Genomic DNA, 21,379 nt, shown 5'->3' with positions numbered 1-21,379 from the left:
CATTTGTCTGAGACTTTTTAATGTCAGAATTAAAATATTCACAATAAAGAGCAGTAATTCAGTGTCTCAGATTTTGGCGAAACACACAACCATGTCGGAGCAAGCGGCAGCGCTACCGGCAGCAGCAGCGACACCTGGCCCGGTTATGGCAGTGCCACCAGCGGCTACTTTCACCATCAAGCCACCGGAACTGTTCGACTTCGCAAAGCCCAAGGGATGGGAGAAGTGGATCAGACGTTTCGAGCAAGTAATCTGAACAGTTCAACAGATGCTAACCAAGTGAACACATTAGTTTACTGCATGGGAGACGAGGCTGACGACGTGCTAAGGGGACTTGACCTAACAGACGGGCAGTGCCAGTAGTACGATGCGGTCAGAAACGCATTTGATAGACATTTTGTCCCCAGAAAGAAAGTGATCTATGAAAGAGCAAGGTTTAATAAGCGAGTACAACAGCCAGCAGAAACAGTTGACTCCTTCATAACAGCTCTATATGCTCTCGCTGAAAACTGTGAATATGGTGAACTTCACGATGAACTTTTGAGGGATAGGCTCGTTGTGGGTCTTAAAGATTCATCACTGTCGGAGAGAATGGAGCTCAACAAAGATTTGACCCTAACCAAAGCTATCACAATGATGAGACAATCTGAGGAAATAAAAAGACAGCAAACTGTCCGAATAGGTGAAAGCAGCACGGACAAAACAGCCGTGCATGCCGTGCATGTCAGAAAATCACAGCCAAATAAATTCAGAAGCAGAGACCAAAAGCAGTTCAAGCCACAAAAACCACAAATAACAAAACAAGAGAATAAAACATGTTCTAAATGTGGAAAAGCACAGATGCGCCCAGCCAAAAATGCAGAATGCCACAACTGTGGAAAACGTGGACCCTACGGGAGAGTTTGTAGATCTACAACTGTGCATGAGGTGGCAGGAGAAGACCCGTGGCTTGCTAACATCTGCATGAGAGGCAAAAGCATGACATTTAAATTAAACTCGGGGGCAGATGTCACAGCTATCTCAGAGGAGACATTCAAAGACATTAAGCAGCCAAATGAACATTTGCAAAAAGCTGAAAAGCCACTGTATGGACCAGGAGGTGCAGCACTGATGGTACTTGGGTCTACAAAGGAGGACATTTCCTACAGTGACAGGAGCACTACAGAGACAATCTATGTAGTCAGAAATCTGCGTGTAGCTCTCTTAAGCAGGACAGCTTCTGTGAGACTGAAACTAATTGCCCGAATGGACAATGTTGACCTTGAGACAGTGAAGAAAGCGTACCCGAAACTATGTGATGGGCTCGGGCTTGTTCAAAAACCATACACGATTAAGCTGAAGCCCAACGCTAAACCTTATTCACTGAAAGTGCCAAGGTGTGTTCCACTGCCACTACTGGGCAAAGTCAAAACAGAGCTGGAAAGGATGGAACAGCTGGGAGTAATCAGTCGTGTGGAAGAGCCCACAGACTGGTGTTGCGGCATGGTCGTAGCCCCCAAAAAGGACAAAGAGAAAGTCCATATCTGTGTGGACATGACACCATTAAATGAGTCGGTGTGTCGTGAAAGATATATCATCCCCTCTGTAGACCAAACACTAGGCATGCTCACAGGTGCGCAGTATTTCTCCAAGCTTGATGCTAACATGGGTTTTTGGCAAATACCGCTGTCCAAAGAATCTGCTCTCCTCACCACACTTATTACGCCATTTGGTAGATACCATTTCAATCGTTTGGCATTTGGTATTTCCAGTGCATCAGAGCATTTCCAAAACATGATGATGACGGAAGTGACAGCCGGCCTCGCGGGAGTCATGTGTAACCCAGAGTAATTTCCTGCACTTATTTCCTGCCATTGAACGCATCACAAATGCATGACTCCAACCACATGACTTTGCTCAGCCAATCGGATGGCATGTAGGTCATAATAAGCCTGTCCCGGCTTCCTCCCGTCAGATGCGTGGAGGCAAGCCAGGTGACAGAGCTGTTGCAGGTGTGTATTGGCAAACATTTGCTTTTCCCGTTTTAATGCATTTTTTTAACACCAACTAACTTATGCAACTTAGATGCTGATTACTGTGAGCCAGAGCCATAATGTTGTTGTGCACTGAACAGAACGGAATTGGTGAGTTTGAACTTTTAATTGACTGTTTGTATTGCTACCAGCTGACCCTAATCGGCTGCTGCCGGTCCAAACAATTTGATTTTGATTTGACTGATAGTTGTTGAATAACAAATGTTGTGGAGCTACATAGTATGTATGTATGTAGCAGTTGAAATGTTTTCAGTTAAATCCTTATTGGTTAGAAATATTATATTTAACCAATATATTGTTTTTTATTTATTTATAAATTGTGTACACAGGAACAAGAATAACTTAATGTATTTAGCTTAATTGGCTGACATTTTTGTATTATTCTTGTTATTTCTTATTGGCCTTGTTTATTTAATGCAGGCCAGGTGAACCTTTTTGGGGTATGGAAAAGGATGGCGAGCCAATGAACGGCTAGGAGCAGGACACATTCTGCAATTGACGCTTCCACCGGTTGGGTAGGAAGCTATCAAAGACAACGCTCTGTCCCCATTTTCCAAATACACTGATTTCCGCAATCATACACACCATTCCTTTCATTTATGGACAATAGCGCTTGGACATCTCTCATGGACATTCAGATTAAACTCATGGACTTCAGTGTGGATCAGTGGATTTGATATTAACATGTGGTGTTTATGGGGGAACTGTTTTTTTGAGAACCTGTGTTGCTTGGTATAAGCCAGATAAATCTGTTTAGTTGTCTTTGTGTACCCTCACTGGGTTTTTGATTAATTGGATAGCTGCAGCAGGAGTGATTATTTAAGTTTTTCTTTTCTTGTTATTCTTTTTTGGGGTTTGGTTAAATACATGGTACCTGCAAAACCATTTTTTGTGTTGTGTGTATTTATTAATTACTGCCCATCAGCTCCAGTGGCGTCCCTAAATCTTCTGATTAATAATAACCATAAAATCACACTCAATCCCTAGCCTGTATTACTTCATTAGCGCTACATCAGTGTTACACATGTGCCACATGGACGACATCCTGGTCTGGGGATCCACGAGAGAGGAGCACGACATGAGACTCCACGCTGTCCTCGACCATGCAGAGAAGGTGGGCGTCACCCTGAACATGTCAAAATGTCAGTTTGGCAAAAGAGCAGTGAAATTCTTAGGATTCATTGTGTCATCTGAAGGCATGAGTCCTGACCCTGACAAAACTAGTGCGGTGCAGAATATGACAGAGCCAAGCACCGTGAGTGAGCTTAGGAGCTTCTTAGGAATGGTGAATCAGCTGGGGAAATTCATCCCAAACCTCTCCAAAAAAGACAAACCACTGAGAGACTTGCTTTCAACTAAAAATGTGGTATTGGGGGCACGAGCAACAAAACGCGTTTAGCAGTTTAAAAGAACTGTCATCCGCTCCAGTACTGCAGCTTTACGACCCAAACAAACCCCAAAAGATCTCAGCAGATGCCTCTTCATACGGGTTGGGGGCAGTTTTGCTACAGAAAGACAATGACGTGTGGTCACCAGTTGCGAATGCCTCGCGATCATTGACAGCCACAGAGCAGCGCTATGCTCAGCTGGAAAAAGAAGCGCTGGCGCTCACCTGGGCCTGTGAAAGATTCAGTGACTTTATTCTAGGGCTACACTTTGAGCTTGAGACCGACCATAAGCCACTTGTGAGCCTACTTGGAGGACAAGCCTTGGATTTGCTTCCACCGCGGATAGAGATTCCGCATGCGCCTAATGAGGTATTCTTACACTATAACGCACATTCCAGGCAAAAGCCTCACCACAGCCAACACGCTGTCACGGTTACCGCTGGCAGACAGCGTGATGCCCAGAGACAATCTTATGGAGGACACCGATATTTACGTTGACGCAGTGCTGGAGGGCCTTCCTACTAGCAGCAAATACCTTGCAGATCTCCGTGAGCAGCTACAGTCTGACAGCGTCTGTTCCCAAGTCATGAAGTTCTGTGCAGAGGGCTGGCCTGACAGGAACCAGCTGCAGGGAGTGGTAAAACACTACTGGTCAGAAAGAGCAGTTTTGAGTGTACACGATGGACTACTACTGCAAGGCACAAGGTTGGTCATACCTGCAAACATGCAAAATGCAGTTTTGGACAAAATACACGAGGGTCACCAAGGGGTAGTTAAGTGTCGAGAACGTGCCCGACAAGCAGTGTGGTGGCCAGGCTTAAGTAATCAGATCAGTGAACTTGTCCTTAAGTGCAGGCTGTGCATACAGGAGAGAGTTAATGTGAGGGAACCTCTTATGCCCATACGTTTACCTGAGAGGCCATGGTAGAATTTAGGAGTTGATTTGTTCACACTAAAAGACAAAAACTATCTGTTGGTAGTAATTATTTCTCGAGATATGTCGAGATTGCTCAACTCAGCCCAACTCGTTCAGCCAATGTGATTGTGCATTTAAAGTCAATATTTGCATGCCATGGAATACCTGAAGCATTGATTACAGATAATGGCCCACAATTTGCCTGTCAAGAAATGAAAGACTTTGCAAAGGACTACTGTTTTGAGCATGTCACCAGTAGTCCCAGGTAGGGCTGGGCCATATTATACCGTTCACGGTAATACCGGTATAATGTTAGGCAACGATAGGAAAATGAAATATCGCGATAGAATATGAGTAAAACGCACATGCGCAGTGCCTTTGTTTTCATACGCACATGGCCAATTGTTGAGTGAAACAGATGAACCAGAATTGGTTTGTAAAAATGGTGCAACTTCAGTGATGTGGAACTGGTTTGGTGTTTGTCCGTCAGATACACGACAAAGCACATTTTTTTGCAGAACATGCAAGCGGCCGTCGTTATTGTCGTATTTGTCGGACTAATATGCTCTTAAATCTGGGAGTAATCTGGGTCCTAAACTCCGTATCTTCAGGTCAAACAACACTGCAGCATCACTGAGAGTTAAAAACTGTCTAAATTCTTTCATCTTTAATAAAACGATCAGCGTTGCTGCTTTACCAGGTGTAACTATGAAGTTTAACTTCCAGGCATCCATGAAAACAAAATTTATTACATTTAACAGAGTTAGAAGTTAGCAGGAAGCTAGCGGAAGTTAGCTCGCTAGTTTCGCTAAGCATGATATAGCACGTTCTGACTGAGAGATTTCTGGAAAAAAATCAAACGTACAGCTCTGCTATCACTTCCAACATAAATGAAGACAGGAAACTAAACAGCAGTGACGTTTGTAGGGTTACTGAAGTTGGGCTAGCTGGTATATAATGATGTGATCGCTAGCGACACAGCTATGTTAGCATAGCATAAACAGTGAAGCTGGAGGACGAATACTAACACTTTTCCACTTATAAAAATTAATGTTAAGGTTCCTGATAGTTAGAGACAAATGCAATCGCATGGCAGGATGCTGTAAACGGACCAAACTTCAGTCAGGAGAACAACTGAGATAATCCATCCACAATACGAGGTTAGTCATTAATATACTGCAACAACATGGGAATAGAGCAGCTGCCAGAGAATTCAACATTAATTGATCAATGGTACAGAAGTGGAGGAAGCAAGAAGAACGAGTTTAATAAAGTTTAATTTATCTGACTGCTTTGTTTCGCTTAATGTGCCTTATAATCCTGTGCACTTTATGGTCCAAAAAATACGTACTGCACACTGCAGTTTAATGTTGCAAAGCTACGGAGCCCCCCAGGGGACATGGGAGAAAAAAAAATTACGGAGGGAAAAAAAAAAAATCGAGATCTCGCAAAAGTATTGCGAGCGCTCGCAAAAAGTATTGCGAGATCTCGCAAAACTCCAACAATGGCGGCAGCTACTTAGTTGTAATATTACTCTTTCTGGGTCACAAAATACACTTTTAAGATATTTTGAGGCGTGAATGTAGTTGTGTAAACGTCAGATACCTGCTCGGTTTACAAGACATCACATATTTGCAAAAGAGCTCCGACGTTTTTGGAGATCTGACACCCACTAGCTCGAAGCTAACGGGAGGTCGAGACCTACTACAGCCGGGAGGAACACCGCTTTCCCGGCACATCGTGCCTCGACCTCCCGGTCGGCTTCGAGCTGGCGGCCACTAGCTCGAAGCTAACGGGCGGTCGAGACCTACTACAGCCGGGAGGAACACCGCTTTCCCGGCACATCGTGCCTCGACCTCCCGGTCGGCTTCGAGCTGGCGGCCTCCGAAGAATGCGGCTAAAACTTTTGCGAGCGCTCGCAATACTTATTGCGAGATCTCGCAATACTTTTGCGAGCGCTCGCAATACTTATTGCGAGATCTTGCAAAAGTCCGTCTTAATTTTTTTTTTTCCTCCCTAATTTTTTTTTTTTTCCTCCCTAATTTTTTTTTCTCCCATGTCCCCTGGGGGGCTCCGTACAAAGCACCTCTTTTTAACTTCAGTGGATATTATACATGGTTATGCTCAGGATATGTCAGCCCATTTCTACTGGAAATGCCTTTTGGTTAAACTTTCAGCAAGGAATTTGCATTTGCACTGTTAAATTTTTATAAAGCTTTAATGTACATAAAAACCAGCTTCTTGTTTAAGTGAAAATAAATGGAAGGTTGTCTTTTTGCGCTAGTAATGTTGTGGAGTTGTATTTTGTCTCGCATCAATTATATCGTCAGTTATATCGTTATCGCAAATTTTCAAATATATATCGTGATAAACGTTTTTGGCCATATCGCCCTGCTCTAGTCCCAGGTACCCGCAGAGCAACGGCGAGGCGGAGAGGGGTGTCCAGACCATCAAAAATCTCCTCAAGAAAGCCAGCGATCCATACAAGCCATTGCTGGCATACAGAACAACAGCACTGGCGAATGGCTACAGCCCGGCTCAACTTCTCATGGGGCGCAGGCTTCGTACTACTTTACCAATGCTTCCTGAAACCTTAGAGCCATGTTTGCCTGATTTTCAGCAGATTTGTCGTTCTGAGAGAGAGAAAAGGCTGAGACAAACTGAATGTTTTAACAAAAGACATAGAACAAGAGTATTGGATAAATTGTTGCCAGGGCAACCAGTCTGGATCACGGATGCAAAAGCACAAGGCACAGTGACATCAGTCCACCCAACTCCACGATCGTACATCATCAGTGGACCCCAAGGGACAATGGTAAATGGTAAATGGCCTGCATTTGTATAGCGCTTTTCTAGTCCATAGGACCCCAAAGCGCTTTACACTACATTCAGTCATTCACCCATTCACACACACATTCACACACTGGTGATAGCAAGCTACATTGTAGCCACAGCTGCCCTGGGGCGCACTGACAGAGGCAAGGCTGCCGGACACAGGCGCCACCGGGCCCTCAGAAGGAACCGCAGTCATCTTGTGCCGATCCCACAGAGACTCAAACCGAAGCAAAACAGATCCTGTCCACCCCTATAGAGACCGTTTCTGAGCCAAGCGCACCCCATACACCAGGTGTGGTTAGAACCCGGTCTGGTAGGGAAGTGATTAAACCAAAAAGACTTGATCTGTGAAGCTAATTGTTTGGAAAGGGAAAAGTTGTATTTCGAAATGCTAAGTTTTGTTTTTGAGAATAGCATGTTTAAAAGGACAAGAAGGTTTAACTTGTGTTAAGAGTGTAAGAGTTTATGTTTCCTGAAATGCTGGGGTATGTCTGTATTGAAAAAAAATATTACGCAGTTATGTTTTGTTTGAAGAGCAAAAGAATGTACCAGCCTAACTTCAGTAAGGGGGATGTGGTGTAATCTATATTGATGTACATCATACGCCACTAGGTGGCAGTACTTACCCACTCAACGGGAAGTGTGTGGCATGTAAAACAGCACAAGAGTAAGCTGTATTAAAGAAAGATTGTTGTTGCTCCACGTTATCGCTTGAGCGGGAGTTTTATTCAAGAGCTCAACACAACATCTCTCTCTCTCTCTCTCTCATACATATATACGTATATACATATTTGTGTGTGTGTGTGTGTGTGTGTGTGTAATGTCCATTGTGTTGATTCAAATGTGCTCTGGGACAATCATAGGCATTGGTTGCTACTGAAAACAGGAAATAAAGCTGGTCCACACTATGGGCTGAACCATTTGTTAGTGGTGGAGGGGGGTATTCAATTCAATTCAATTTTATTTATATAGAACCAAATCACAACAAAAGTCGCCTCAAGGCGCTTCAGGGTAACACTATGCAATATATTCAGTTTTGGAATTTATTTTCAGTGCTAACTGTAGCTAGGCTCAAAGTGTTAATGCAATCTCATTTTGATAAACAATGTTATATTAAAAACTAGGGTGGCACTAGGGGTGGCAAGAGATCACTTCAGGGTGGCACATGCCACCCTATGCCACCTCTCTAGATCCGCCCCTGCTGAGCTCTTACAAATTGCTGCTTGTGTATAGTTGAGTTATAGCGGGATGATGGGTGATCTTTACCAGCACTCGGTTTTCTTAGAGTGTCACTGTCTTAAAGAAGAACATCTAACAAGATTACAAAAATATTTCAGCATTCGACGCAGATCAGGTGGAGGAGAGTGCGGACCAGTGACGAGAGTGGACAAAAATGTCTACAGTGTGGCTTTCAAAAATAAAAAGGGTAGGTTTATCATACATAGGTGTCAGCTGTTGGGGAAACATATATATATATATGTGTGTGTATATATATGTATGTATATATATATATATGTATGTATTACATATACATATAGAGGAATTGTGAATTGACAGTTTGTCTCGAAAGTGAAAATTGCTAATGCTACAAAACATTTGGTGGTCAGTTGTTGTCATAATGTCAAGTTCAAGCTATACATTACATTACAGAAGCAGCGTACAATGTACCACCACCACTTTTGAACTTTTGTCTGTGAATAGGCCATTGCATAGATGGGATGACCAGATTACTGCAGTGTAAACAAATACAAATACAGTTTTAATTTCATTTGCTGTTTGAATGTTTAGTAGAAGAGGAAGTAAAGTCAGCTGCACAGACCTTAAAGACCTTAAAGCAGAAGTGGACTTTCCAATCAGCTCAGCAAGCGACTATAATTTATGTAGAGTCAGGAAAATATTGTCTTTCCTGCATTTGGTATGTACTTTTACAATTAAATTTTAGTTTGTTATAGGCATTTATTGGATATCAGGAGAAAGAATAAAAAGAAGGCAAAAAGAAACTTAAAAGGAAAATGGGTCACATAAAAAATTCAGTCTGTAACTCGAGATATCTGTTTACAGATCAACAGCGAGTCCTTCAGAGATCAGAGCATGTTTTGGAGCTTGGAGATCATCGTTTGGTGATCACAGTCCGAGAAAGTCTGGAAAGTGACGACACCTCTCATTTCATCACCCCTACTTCCACTCCAGCAGAGGTAAATTTCACAAATAAGTTTAATCAAAGTTTTATGGCTTCATATGGAATTAACATTGTCCATATGATAAAAACATTGACGTAACCTCTTACTTCAGTATTATTATGATGTATCAGCTTTGCTACAGATTGATACCTCCTCTCATTTGCATTTATTCCCAATCACAGACTCCTGAGAACATTCCCGCCTCGTCTCTTCCACCAAGCGATGAAGAGTATGAACTACACGTTGATAATTATCTCCTTCGTTACCTGAAAGAATGTCCACATGCTCAGCAAGAACTTGAGAACATGCTTGCCTGTTTAGCCTGCTCTGCTGATCTTTACTGTGAGGAGGGGAGAGTTTTAGTCAGGAGGCTCTCTCAACCTGGTGCTGCAGATGAAGTTAGTGATTGGAAAGCTGAGGTAGATGCTCTCTTTGGTGGCTACTTTTGCCATTATGAGGTCAACCCTGACAAAGTTGAAGCTTTGGTTCAGTCCAGCAGCTCTTGTCAGACTGCAGGTGAGGTGAAGGTGTACACAGATGAGTCTGGGATGGCTGTTGTTGTTGGAGAACTGTCTCTGGTTCATGCCAGGTTGTTAGACATTGAGCAACCTTCAAGTTTACGTGACGATATGGCATCTCTGAGTTTAAGAGAGGAAAGCACAACCATTGCTAGCTACAGCCTTTGTGATGGGCTCCAGGTGTTTGTGTGTCAGGGTGACATCACCAAGCAACACGCTGATGCTCTGGTAAATGCAGCCAATCAGGACTTGGAGCACTCTGCAGGTGTTGCTGCTGCACTGAGTCGAGCTGGTGGTCCTGAAATACAGAGCGAGAGTGATGAATTAGTGAAGTTTTTTGGGAAAATTCCCATAGGAGAAACAGTAGTGACCACAGGGGGTAACTTAAAGTGCAAGAAACTGCTTCATGCAGTTGGGCCTGTAGGTGGAAAAGCAAGTAACAGAGATAAGATGTTACTGGAGAAAACTGTGCATTGTGCTTTAAAGTTTTCAGAAATAATGGAGTTTCAGTCCATAGCCATTCCTTGTATCAGCTCAGGTGTGTCTGGGGTTACTCTCACTGTGTGCACTGAGGCAACTGTTGCTGCTGTGAAGGACTTTGGCAGTGTGGGAGGTCGAAGTTTGAGGAAAATCATCCTGATTGATAACAGAGAGGAGGCGGTGAGGGCCATGCAGGAAGCATGTGACAGGCTTCTCCAAGGGATAGATACACCTGATGAAGATACAGCAAGAGGAGCCACTGCCAGAGCTCCTGGAGGCAGAGTCCACATGGAGGTTATTCAGGGATCGATCGAGAGCCAACAGGTGAGAAATGTTGCTGTAATTAAAATAAACAACACCTTGCAATAAAACACATTTTCTAAGCCCACCAAATCTCCTGCTCTTCTCCTAGGTGGATGCTGTGGTGTCTCCTATGGTTGGCCATGATCCTCTCTCTACCCGTGTTGGAAATGCTTTGTTTGAAGTAGCTGGACCACAGCTGACCACAAGGTTTAGAAAGGAAGAGGAAGATGAAACAATGCCTGGTGACTCAGTACTGCTGGAGGGCTTACCTGGACTTCAGTCTAATGCAGTCTTCTTCCTCAATCTTGTTCCCTGGGATGGTGACCCAGACGGAGTTGCAGTCCAGGTGAGATAGTAAAGGAGGGATTTTATTATTCTGTCTGTTTGTGAGGACATTTTTTAATGAAGCCATTTGTCTTAATCCAGTATTCTTATGTGTTATAGGTTCTTCGAATGGGCATCAACACAATCCTATCTTCTTGTGAGAAGAAAGGATTCAGATCTGTCGCTCTTCCCGTCCTCGGTGCTGGGATGGCACTGCAGTTTCCTGTCAGTGAGGTGGTGAGGGCTTTAAAGAAGGAAGTTCATGTATTTGAAGAGGAACGAGTGGGCATCACACCACTCCTGATCCGCATTGTCATTCACCCCGATGACGAGTCAGATCAGGTAATGACAAAGCACTTTTTTCTTTAAAAATTACCACCAACACTAAAGTCTGATATTGATTTTGTTGTGCTTAGAAAAAATGAAATTGTAAAACACCACAACAGAAATTCATGTGGTACAATGGGATATATACGTGACAGTATTAAAAGTCATCTTGTTTGCCAATATCATTCTTTTCTGACACCAAATTTTGGTGTAGCATTTATTTTTTTCGAACGGCAACTGGGCTTTACAAAACTTAATTTATGCTCCTACTTGCTAACATAATGTGTATCAATAATTCACCAATCACGTTTTGTTTCCTCTGCATCTAATGAATATATAAAGGAACTCTTACTAATGTAATAATTTGTTGTCTTTGCAGACATTTGGCTCAGTCCAAAAAAACAAATTCACTGAAGGTGTTCACCATAAAGACCAAGATCAAGGTTGGTGTAGAAAATATCCACAGATAATAATCCCGACAGTGCTTATATATATATATATATATATATATATATATATATATATATGTATATATATATATATATACATATATATATTAGGGGTGCAACGATAAACAAAATTCACGGTTCGGTTCGGTTCGATACTTTGGTGTCACGGTTCGATATTTTTTCAATACAAAAAAAATGTTCATGCCTTTTTAATTTGTCATTTATTAAAATTATAAATATATATTTTAACTCAAAAGTACAGTTTTTAAATTTAACCCTAACCCTTGTGCGTGTTTTTTATTTTGACAGCGAATGCGCACCTGCAGACCACTTATGTGCAGCCCTGGTTATTTAGCTCGTCATATTGCAGCCACAGAAATTCTTTTGTCCATGAAACCATAAAGCTGCACTTTCTTTTTGCCTTATAGTCTGATTTGTTATAACTTCTCCGTTTTGTGGTAAGCTTTTCTTTGGCTGTCACTTCTTCACCCTGACCTGTCTTATTTGGCTCAGCAGAACTAAAATATATATCCTGCTGCTTTTACACACGCACTCACATAAGCTCAGCGATTCTCTGCGCGATCAACCTCTCACATGTTTAAGCTTGCTGCGGGAGATTTCACTTGTCATGTTTGCATAGTAAGCTAACGATTAATAAGACGATGTCAGAGGAATTGGTGCACAAATTATCATCACTCACAGATCAGTGCTGTCGCTCTCTATACACCGTTCGCACGATTGCAAAGTGAAAGCAAAAAAACAAGCGCAAATTCAAACGCGATTTCAATATGTCACATATTGACAGTGGCTCACCGATGCCAATGACATAATTACCCAGCTACATTTCTGAAAGAATGTAAAAGCATTGACATATATTTTTCCTTCCTACAATAGCCCGACGGGCAGGGAAGAGATAGATTTTGGTAGCCCCAGGACGTCGGGCTAGCGATATTGCAAGCCCTGTATCTGATTGAGGAATCACTCATCTTTGGAAAAGGCAAGGCAAGGCAAGTTTATTTGTATAGCACAATTCAACAACAAGGTGATTCAAAGTGCTTTACAGAGACATTAGAAACAAGAACAAATAAAAAGCATGATTTAAAATTGATTAAAACAAGCAAATAAACTAACTAACTAATTAACAAACAAACAAACAAACAAACAACAGTATATAAAATCAAAACAGATAAAATCAGAACAGTAGATAAAATCAGTAGTTAAATGTAAGTTTTGAAATTTAAGCTTAAAGTGTGGATTTGGTGCTTTATTCAAATGCAGCTGAGAACAGGTGAGTCTTCAACCTGGATTTAAATAAACTGAGTGTTTCAGCTGATCTGAGGCTTTCTGGGAGTTTGTTCCAGATATAAGGAGCATAAAAGCTGAATGCAGCTTCTCCGTGTCTGGTTCTGACTCTGGGAACTGATAAAAGACCGGATCCAGATGACCTGAGGGATCTGGATGGTTCATACTGGGTCAGGAGGTCATTGATGTATTTTGGTCCTAAACCATTCAGAGCTTTATAGGCCAGCATCAGAACTTTAAAGTCTATCCTCTGACGGACAGGCAGCCAGTGTAAAGACCTCAGAGCTGGACTGATGTGGTCCACTTTTTTGGTCTTAGTGAGGACTCGAGCAGCAGAGTTCTGAATGAGCTGTAGTTGTCTGACTGATTTTTTAGGTAGACCTGTAAAGATGCTGTTACAGTAATCAAGCCTACTAAAGATGAATGCATGGACTAGTTTTTCCAGGTCCTGTTGAGACATCAGATCTTTTATCCTTGATATATTCTTGAGGTGATAGTAAGCTGACTTTGTTATTGTCTTAATGTGTTTTTCTAAGTTTAGGTCTGCATCCATCACTACACCCAAATTTCTCGCCTGGTTTGTGGTTTTTAGATGTATAGATTGAAGTTCTCTGGTGACCTGTAATCGTTTTTCTTTGGCGCCAAAGACTATTACCTCAGTTTTGTTTTTGTTTAGCTGGAGAAAATTGTGGCACAACCAGTCATTGATTTCCTCAATGCATTTACCAAGAGCCTGTACAGGGCCTCGGTCTCCTGGTGACATTGTGATATATATTTGTGTGTCATCTGCATAGCTGTGGTAGTTTATTTTGTTGTTGTTTATAATCTGTGCCAGTGGGAGCATGTAGATGTTAAACAGAAGGGGTCCCAAGATGGAACTTTGGGGAACTCCACATGTGATACTTGTCTGCTCAGATGTGAAGTTACCTATTGATACAAAGTATTTCCTGTTTTCTAAAAGAGAGTTTATTACAGAGAAATGTCTCTTTCCAAAATAAAAGCTATACTATCCGCTTCTTCTGGGCTATATTCTCAGCAGCATAATTAAGGAGAATCATGTGCTAACAGCTGTCTAAATGACTCGGCTAAAGTTAGTAGCATGCTTGTTGTTTTTGTCTTTGCACTAGGATGATGTCGGCATAAATGTGCAGTCATATTCGTTGTGTTCCCACTAGTGCTTTCAGGTTAATCTCGTTGAAATGACCTTAACGCCACAACACGGCAAATCTCCGTTAACGAGCTACCACCGATCGCCCCGTGCATGGGGCTGGACGGCCAACACGTTAACGAGCTAACTGCGCTAACACACTAGTTCCCACCCATGTAATTGAGCATTGCATGGCACATCCAACATACTGTTTTACTTTAGTCCATGACTCGCTTACCTTCAGGGTCATACGTCACATGAAAACCAAAATAATTCCAAACGCCAGATCTGAATGAGGGTGGGGGAGGTCCATGTTGCAAGGAGAGCTTAACTTCTGTCTTGCTAGCTTGCCCTGCGCTCTTCCTTCTGACTATGCTGTCTGTGTTGAGCGCTCAGTGGATCTGCGCTCGACAGTGCAGCCTAGGCGGAGTAGTCGAACGCAGATTCACTGAGCGCTCAACACAGACAGCATCGTCAGAAGGAAAGTTGATGAAATAAATTACAAATGTTGTATTGTTCGATACATATGCGTACCGAACCGAAAGCACTGTATCGAACGGTTCAATATCGATACGAATATCGTTGCACCCCTAATATATATATATATATATATATATATATATATATATATATATAATTTTTTTTTTTTTTTTTTTTTTTTTTTTTTTTAAAGGGACTACATTAAAACATGAATAGTAAATTGTGACATCTAATAGAGCATTTGGAAAAAAAATCATCAAAGAGCCAATTTGTAAATGATTGCATTAACCTTACCAATCACTGGCTTGACCTAGCAAATTTCCTTAGTGGACCAGTGTTCTCATCTTATCATTTAATATTGATTCTGTATCTGACTAAAACGGTTCAGTATCTATTGCATCCTGTTTCAAACTTCAAACCATAAGCAAAACACCTTTTTAAGAAGGGAGAAAAAAGTAAGAAACAAATGTACTTAACAGAGTCATTGTTCTCCTCTAGATTCAACAACGATGAGGTTGGTCCTGCTGGGAAAAACTGGATCTGGGAAAAGTCACCTGGGTAACAACATTCTTGGAGAGGAGCTCTTTGCCACTTATGACTCTCCAAACTCTGGAACAATGAAATGCCAAACAGAAACCAAAACAGTCAGTGGAAGAAGCATCACTCTGATTGACACCCCTGGTTTCTTTGACACAGGAAGGTCTGAGGAAGATCTGAAGCCTGAGATAATGAGCTGTATGACAGAGTGTGCTCCTGGGCCTCATGCTTTTCTCATTGTGCTTCAAGTGGGCAAATTCACAGAGCACGAGCAGGCTGTCGTCACTAAGATACATCAGTCTTTCTCAGATGAAGCTCTAAAATATGCTGTAGTTGTTTTCACTCACGGTGATCAGCTCAAGAAAAATATGAAAATTGAAGATTTTGTCAGTCAGAACAAAAATCTGAGTGATCTGGTGTCAAAGTGTGATGGTCGGTGTCACGTCTTTGATAACGAACACTGGAACAACAACCAGCCAAACAACTACAGGAGCAACCAGTTCCAGCTGGAGGAGTTGCTGAAAACAATAGAAAAAATGGTGGTGGAAAAAAACGGAGGTTACTACACAAATAAAATGCTGCAACATGTGGAGACGGCAATACAGAAACGGGTAGAGCATATTAGACACTCAATGCCAGATAAAACCCCAGAAGAGATCAGAAAGCAGGCTAAAACTAGTGTGTTTAAGAGGTTTCTGATCCAAACGACAGGGATTGCAACAGGAGCTTTGCTCGGTGCTTTATTTGGTGTAGTAACATTGTGTGAATTTGCTGTGAAATCTGTGAAGATGAGTGTCACAGAAATGTTAGCATGTGTGTCTGCTGCTGCAACAGTAGGAAAAACAGCACTAGTAGCTGGTGGGACAGTAGGTTTGGCAGCAGCAGTAGCAGGAGGTGTAATGGGAGGCATCACTGGAAATGAAGCCGCTAAGGATGCAGAGTCACCTTTAGAAGCTGTACAGAGAACATATAAGGCTGTCCAAGAAAAAAGAAAAGCTTTTACTGAATTTTCGTAAGATTTTCTTAATAAGCAGATATTTATGTGAACATTTGATTATTTAATTACCTCTTGATAATGTTACATTACATATAATGTTCACATATTTAGGAGGCAGTACATAAATTTGTTTTTATTCGGAGGTTTTTGGGACTATTAAAGGTTTATTCAGCGGTTTCCGTCATTTAGGCGCCTATTTCTTTTTTCTTCGCTTACTTTGCCTTGGGCCACTGTGTCAAAATTTTTCATACAGTTGGGAATAAGGGAAATGTGGGGTAAAGCAAGTGAAGGCTCTGATTAATTCAACACCATTGCCAGCAGTAAGAGGGTTCATCTGGAGGAAAGATATTTGGAGGGGCTCACAAATAGCAATAGTGTCATCAGTGGAGGACAACGGCTATCTTTCCCTGGCAAAAAGCAATTGTGTTTCAGTTACTGGAAGGATGTAACTTTGCCAGTGCCGGACTTGAACTCTTGTCTTTTTTCACGTTACTCTGACACCCCATCCTTTTTTTAAAGCAACTCATTTGCTACTTTAGGGCCAGAATCTGTTGGTGTTTATTAACTATAACTGGGGTTTTACTTGAGCACTCATGTTGCAGCATAATGCAACCTTCCACAGCTTTAAGGTGAATAAAATGTTTAAATGAAGTGTGGTTTGCCTTTTTTTGTTTACAATCAAGTTTAATTTCTATCACAAATTCGCATGATAGTGCTTTGCAAACTGTGTAAGTTCGAGGAAGTACACACCAGACAGGCTATTTGTTATTTCATGTAAATATAGGTGAGGCCAAGCACACACCTATATTAGTCATAACTTAAGTGTAATAACATCCCACTAGGTGTGGCATGGAAAAAGGTTAGAGCTTTACCCTTAGTATTATTGCTGTGGCTCAAGCAATGGAAGCTTTATAACGTTCACTGTCACAAATGAGATATTCAGAGTTCCATTTTACTAGAAAAGTGTCCCCAGTACTGTTCTGAATTTATCATTAACAGCATGTGCAGTTGTTTGGTCATATGGCCCATATTTCAATTCAATTTTTAGTTTCATTTATATAGTACCAAATCACAGTAACCGTGTCCTCAAAATCCTTTGAAAAGTAAAGATCAGACAATAGCACAGAGAAAACCCCAACTATCAAATGAACCTCTATAACAGGGGTGGGGGAACTAAACCCAGGGTGATATCCTTCAGTATGAGAGAGCTGTGACTGAGCGTTCATGGGGCTCATCTGGATTTCTATCTGCATCTCAAGTTATCTCATGTTACATACAAAACAAAGCACCGTCTGATAACCCATTTCTACATAAATGTGTAATTGCTGTTTCCAAAGAGAGGAACAGCTGCAAAAATCATCCCAAAACCTTCCATACACTTTCTTACTTAGACTACAAAGTCACATTGTCAAGTTTAAGATGGCCTGAATAATGGCCTCTCTCTCTCTCTCTCTCTCTCCCTCCCTTAGAGTAATGATAAAACTTATGTTTAATCGTTGCTCTAAGATATGCTTACAATACCTAATTCAAAGCTAATAATTATATCTAATGATGGCCCACTTAAAGCTGACGCTCCAGCACGTGTGTCAAAAACCACACTGCTTCAGAAGCACTGTGTCAAGGTTTGATTTGTTTGGCCAGAGTCATGTGATCAGTGACATTTAGAACGTAGCTGATTCGATGGTTTATAAGGAAGTGGATCATTCGCGGGATTTGTGGAGTGCTTTGATAGTGAGTGACAACAAACTACTGATCATTCTATTGAGCGATACTGAGCCAGCAAGGAAGAGGGGAGGTTCTGTTGTGTGGGAGTATTTTGAGTTGATTTTCCTCAATCGGGTGGGTTTGCCAGCTTTTTATTCTTGTTGTTTGTCTTTGTTTTGATTGTGTTTATTTTATTTTTAATAATATTATTTACAAACATACCTGTCCAGCTGTCCAGTGATTAATTGTATAAGTACCATAATGTGTTGTACATTATTATATGTATATTAATGTGTTTTTCATTTATTGTATTTACCAACATCAAAAAGTCACAAGCAAAGAAAGACCACACCATGGCACATGTTTAAATAAGGGAAGCTTATTGATCAAATTTATCTATTAAGCAAATAGACATAATTATTTCACCCAAAAAACATACATATTCAAAGCAACAAACGTGTAGGCCCAATATCAGACAGAACAGTGAACTCTGTAGAATGGGCAGTCATAATGAAGCACTACACTTTAATTTGTAGATTCAAGCTGTTCTTCATAATTTTGGCCACCAGATGTCACCAGAGAGGAATGTGTTGAAAAGCTAGTATGAAGCGTTTTTAACACAAGCGTCAATGCTTCAGAAAGCTTCATTTGAGCATCTAATAGACTCCAGTTTGTTCATGTAAATCAGGGGTGGGAGACTCCAGGCCCAAAGGGCTGATGTCATGCAGGTTTTAGATGTCACCTTGGGTCAACACACCTGAAACAAATGATCAGTTTTTTACCAGGCATCCAGAGAAATCAAAAACATGTTGAGGAGGTAATTTATCCATTTAAATCAGCTGTGTTGGATCAAGGACACATCTAAAACCTGCAGGACACCGGCCCTTGATGCCTGGAGTTCCCCTACCCCTGACTGAATGAGTCCATTGCCTATCCAAAACCTAGAAACCTTCCCAATAAAGCAACGGGGACAGAGACAACTATAAGTGTTGATATGTGAGTGCTAGGTGAACTTAAGTCTGCTACTGCAAATGAAAACATCATAGTTTACACATACTACAATTGACTAGACAAGCTAACCAATGCCAGTCTAGTGAAAGGTCCGAACAAGAATACACTCCTGTTTATAAAAAAGATATATATATATTTTTTTAAGTAATCATTATTACTTAGCAGTGATTGTTCCAGAATAAAACAAATATGGATTTGAATGTATTTCTCTGCCTATGGTAGTGCAGTGCTCCATAGTTGTATATGAACATTTAGAATATTGCTTTGTTGTTCTAAAACTGTCATGTTGTTCTAAAACACAGCCCAGAAGATCACTGGCTGCTCTCTGCCCAGCCTGGAGGTCACTGCAAACTCTCGGTACCTCAGCAGAGCTGGCAATATCATCAAGGACCACTCTCACCCCAGCAACCAACTGTTTGAACTATTACCGTCAGGCCGACGGTACAGGTCACATAAAACCAGGACAAACAGATTCAGGGATAGCTTCTTTCCCAGAGCTATCACCGTAGTAAATAAGCACAAAAACAATTGAACCTATTCCATACCGTCACTGTCATTATATTATGCTGCTATTCATACTGTCATTATATTAATGCTGCTATCCTGTATATATTGTACATACTATTGTTTGAGTACTTACGATTGTTTTTTTTGTACTTTTTATATTTTACATTTATATTTATTATTGAAACTTGCACCAAGGGAGTGGCACTCCAATTTCGTTGTACTCTGTACAATGACAATAAAGGCTATTCTATTCTATTCTATATGCGAGTTTGCATATTTACTGTGCCACCCTACAATACTGTGATTTCCTACACATACTGTCAGTGCACTGTGTGCATGTGTAGTCATGTCATTACACTGACTCCATTAGTTACAGAAAACCTTGGAAGAACTTCTGCTTCCTAACAAAAGAATGATCAAAATACCTCTGAAATAAGTTTGAGTAGGGAGACCGGGGATAGTTGTAACACTTCCAATTTCTCCAATCAGGGCTAAGTTTCAAATGATGTGACTCATCCTGTGCATGCCCAATTCAGTTCTGCTATCACATGTGAAAAATCAGCACATTTCGTCAAACACAGACAATTTAACATGAAAAAAAGTAATTTGTATGCCAAAAAGTAAGTTTTTCTACTTTATTTCAATTTCTAATAGCATTATCTGCTTTGCAGTTAAACTCATCAAACTTGAATTATGTTATTTGTATGTCTATGGGGATATATTCTGTGTAGGTCTTTAGTGCTAATGTTTTAGCCGTTGGCTGTAATGTTAGCTAGTTCATGGCTATAGGAGTCTGGGTCAGTTGTAACAGCAACAGTCTGGGTTAGTTGTAACAATAATGCAGATGTTACAACTTACCACACTATTACTTTAACTTATATTAAACAAGTTGGGGCAACGACATCAGCAGAGAGAGGTTCACTGGTCGCTTTTGTATATGTGGTTAATGCCATTGGCAACACAATTCCTCCACTGTTTGTGTTCCCACACATACATTATGCAGACCTCTGTGTCAGAGATGGACCAGTAGGAAATACTGGTAGTGGAAATAAATCAGGATGGGTGCAAGAAACAGATTTCCTCATCTTTCTGAAGCACTTTGCAAACCACACCAAGGTAAGCCATGATAAAAAGTAATGGAATTGCGATGCTGGTGAACAACTAGATTTTTTCAGCTTCATTGTTATGTTCAAAATTGGTGCAAGAGTTGTAGGTTATAATGCCCACTGAGCCAATGAGGCCAAACTCAAGGAAGACCAACCAAAATTAATGAAATATTCAGTTGCAGAAAATTCCATAATTTGTCTTTTTTGGGGGGTTGGAATATGTTCAAAAGCTAGATTTCTGCATTCTGTCACACACACACACAGCTACATAAATGGATGTAAGTGCATTCATGTGTTGAATAAACAAAGATTACATGTTAATGTTTTGTCAGTACCCTTATTTCATTGTGTTACATTTCACCCCAGGATATGTTACAACTAACCCAGACTACGGGGTTAATTGTAACATTTCACTCTTCGTGTTTGAGACCATACCATGCAATGGGTAATTGTGCTGCAGAGAAAATATCTGCACTATTTAATAGCAGAGACATGTAAATACTTTGCATTACATTTTGAATCCACTACCTTAAAAGAGCTTCAATTTACAGACAGAAATGTCAAAAATGTTACAACTATCCCCGGTCTCCCCTACACACCTGCTAGACCTCATATCACTGGAAAGAAATCTATAAACAATAATCAACAAAACTTTGTGAGGAAGCAATTTCACTCTCCTTCTGTCCAGCTGTAGCTTCTCAGCACTCCCCACTTTTTTTGATTGCTTATTCACAATTACATTGGTCATTTCCTTTAAGGTAAAACTCAAGAAATTCCATTTGCGTATGAATTGTGTCCTATAAACACACTTTCTTTGTCTTCCCTATCAGTTATT

General features: G+C 41.0%; 1 protein-coding gene across 1 annotated transcript; it reads left to right on the top strand.

The window, feature by feature from the left end:
- The first annotated feature begins 8,420 nt into the window (after window positions 1–8,420).
- Window positions 8,421–16,787, top strand: LOC147335326 (uncharacterized). The gene is made up of 7 exons (XM_086278124.1): window positions 8,421–8,598; window positions 9,234–9,367; window positions 9,535–10,674; window positions 10,763–10,999; window positions 11,098–11,319; window positions 11,684–11,747; window positions 15,181–16,787. Exons 1-7 carry the CDS (start codon window positions 8,421–8,423, stop codon window positions 16,233–16,235), a joined length of 3,030 nt encoding a protein of 1,009 aa, XP_086134250.1. The 3' UTR covers window positions 16,236–16,787.
- Window positions 16,788–21,379: the final 4,592 nt, after the last annotated feature.

Source organism: Aulonocara sp. 'chitande type north' Nkhata Bay, linkage group LG3 (genome assembly GCF_057382095.1).
Source record: "Aulonocara sp. 'chitande type north' Nkhata Bay isolate Kocher_YH1m ecotype deep benthic linkage group LG3, A_spYH_male_GT1.1, whole genome shotgun sequence".
NCBI lineage: Eukaryota > Metazoa > Chordata > Actinopteri > Cichliformes > Cichlidae > Aulonocara > Aulonocara sp. 'chitande type north' Nkhata Bay.
The sequence above is the reverse complement of the archived record's forward strand: the minus strand, read 5'-3'. Positions and strand labels throughout refer to the sequence as shown.

Coding starts and splice junctions, on each gene's coding strand:
- LOC147335326 (XM_086278124.1), top strand. CDS start 8,421: ATGATGGGTGATCTTTACCAGCACTCGGTTTTCTTAGAGTGTCACTGT. Junction 11,320..11,683: donor CCGATGACGAGTCAGATCAG/GTAATGACAAAG, acceptor TTGTCTTTGCAG/ACATTTGGCTCAGTCCAAAA. Junction 11,748..15,180: donor CCATAAAGACCAAGATCAAG/GTTGGTGTAGAA, acceptor GTTCTCCTCTAG/ATTCAACAACGATGAGGTTG.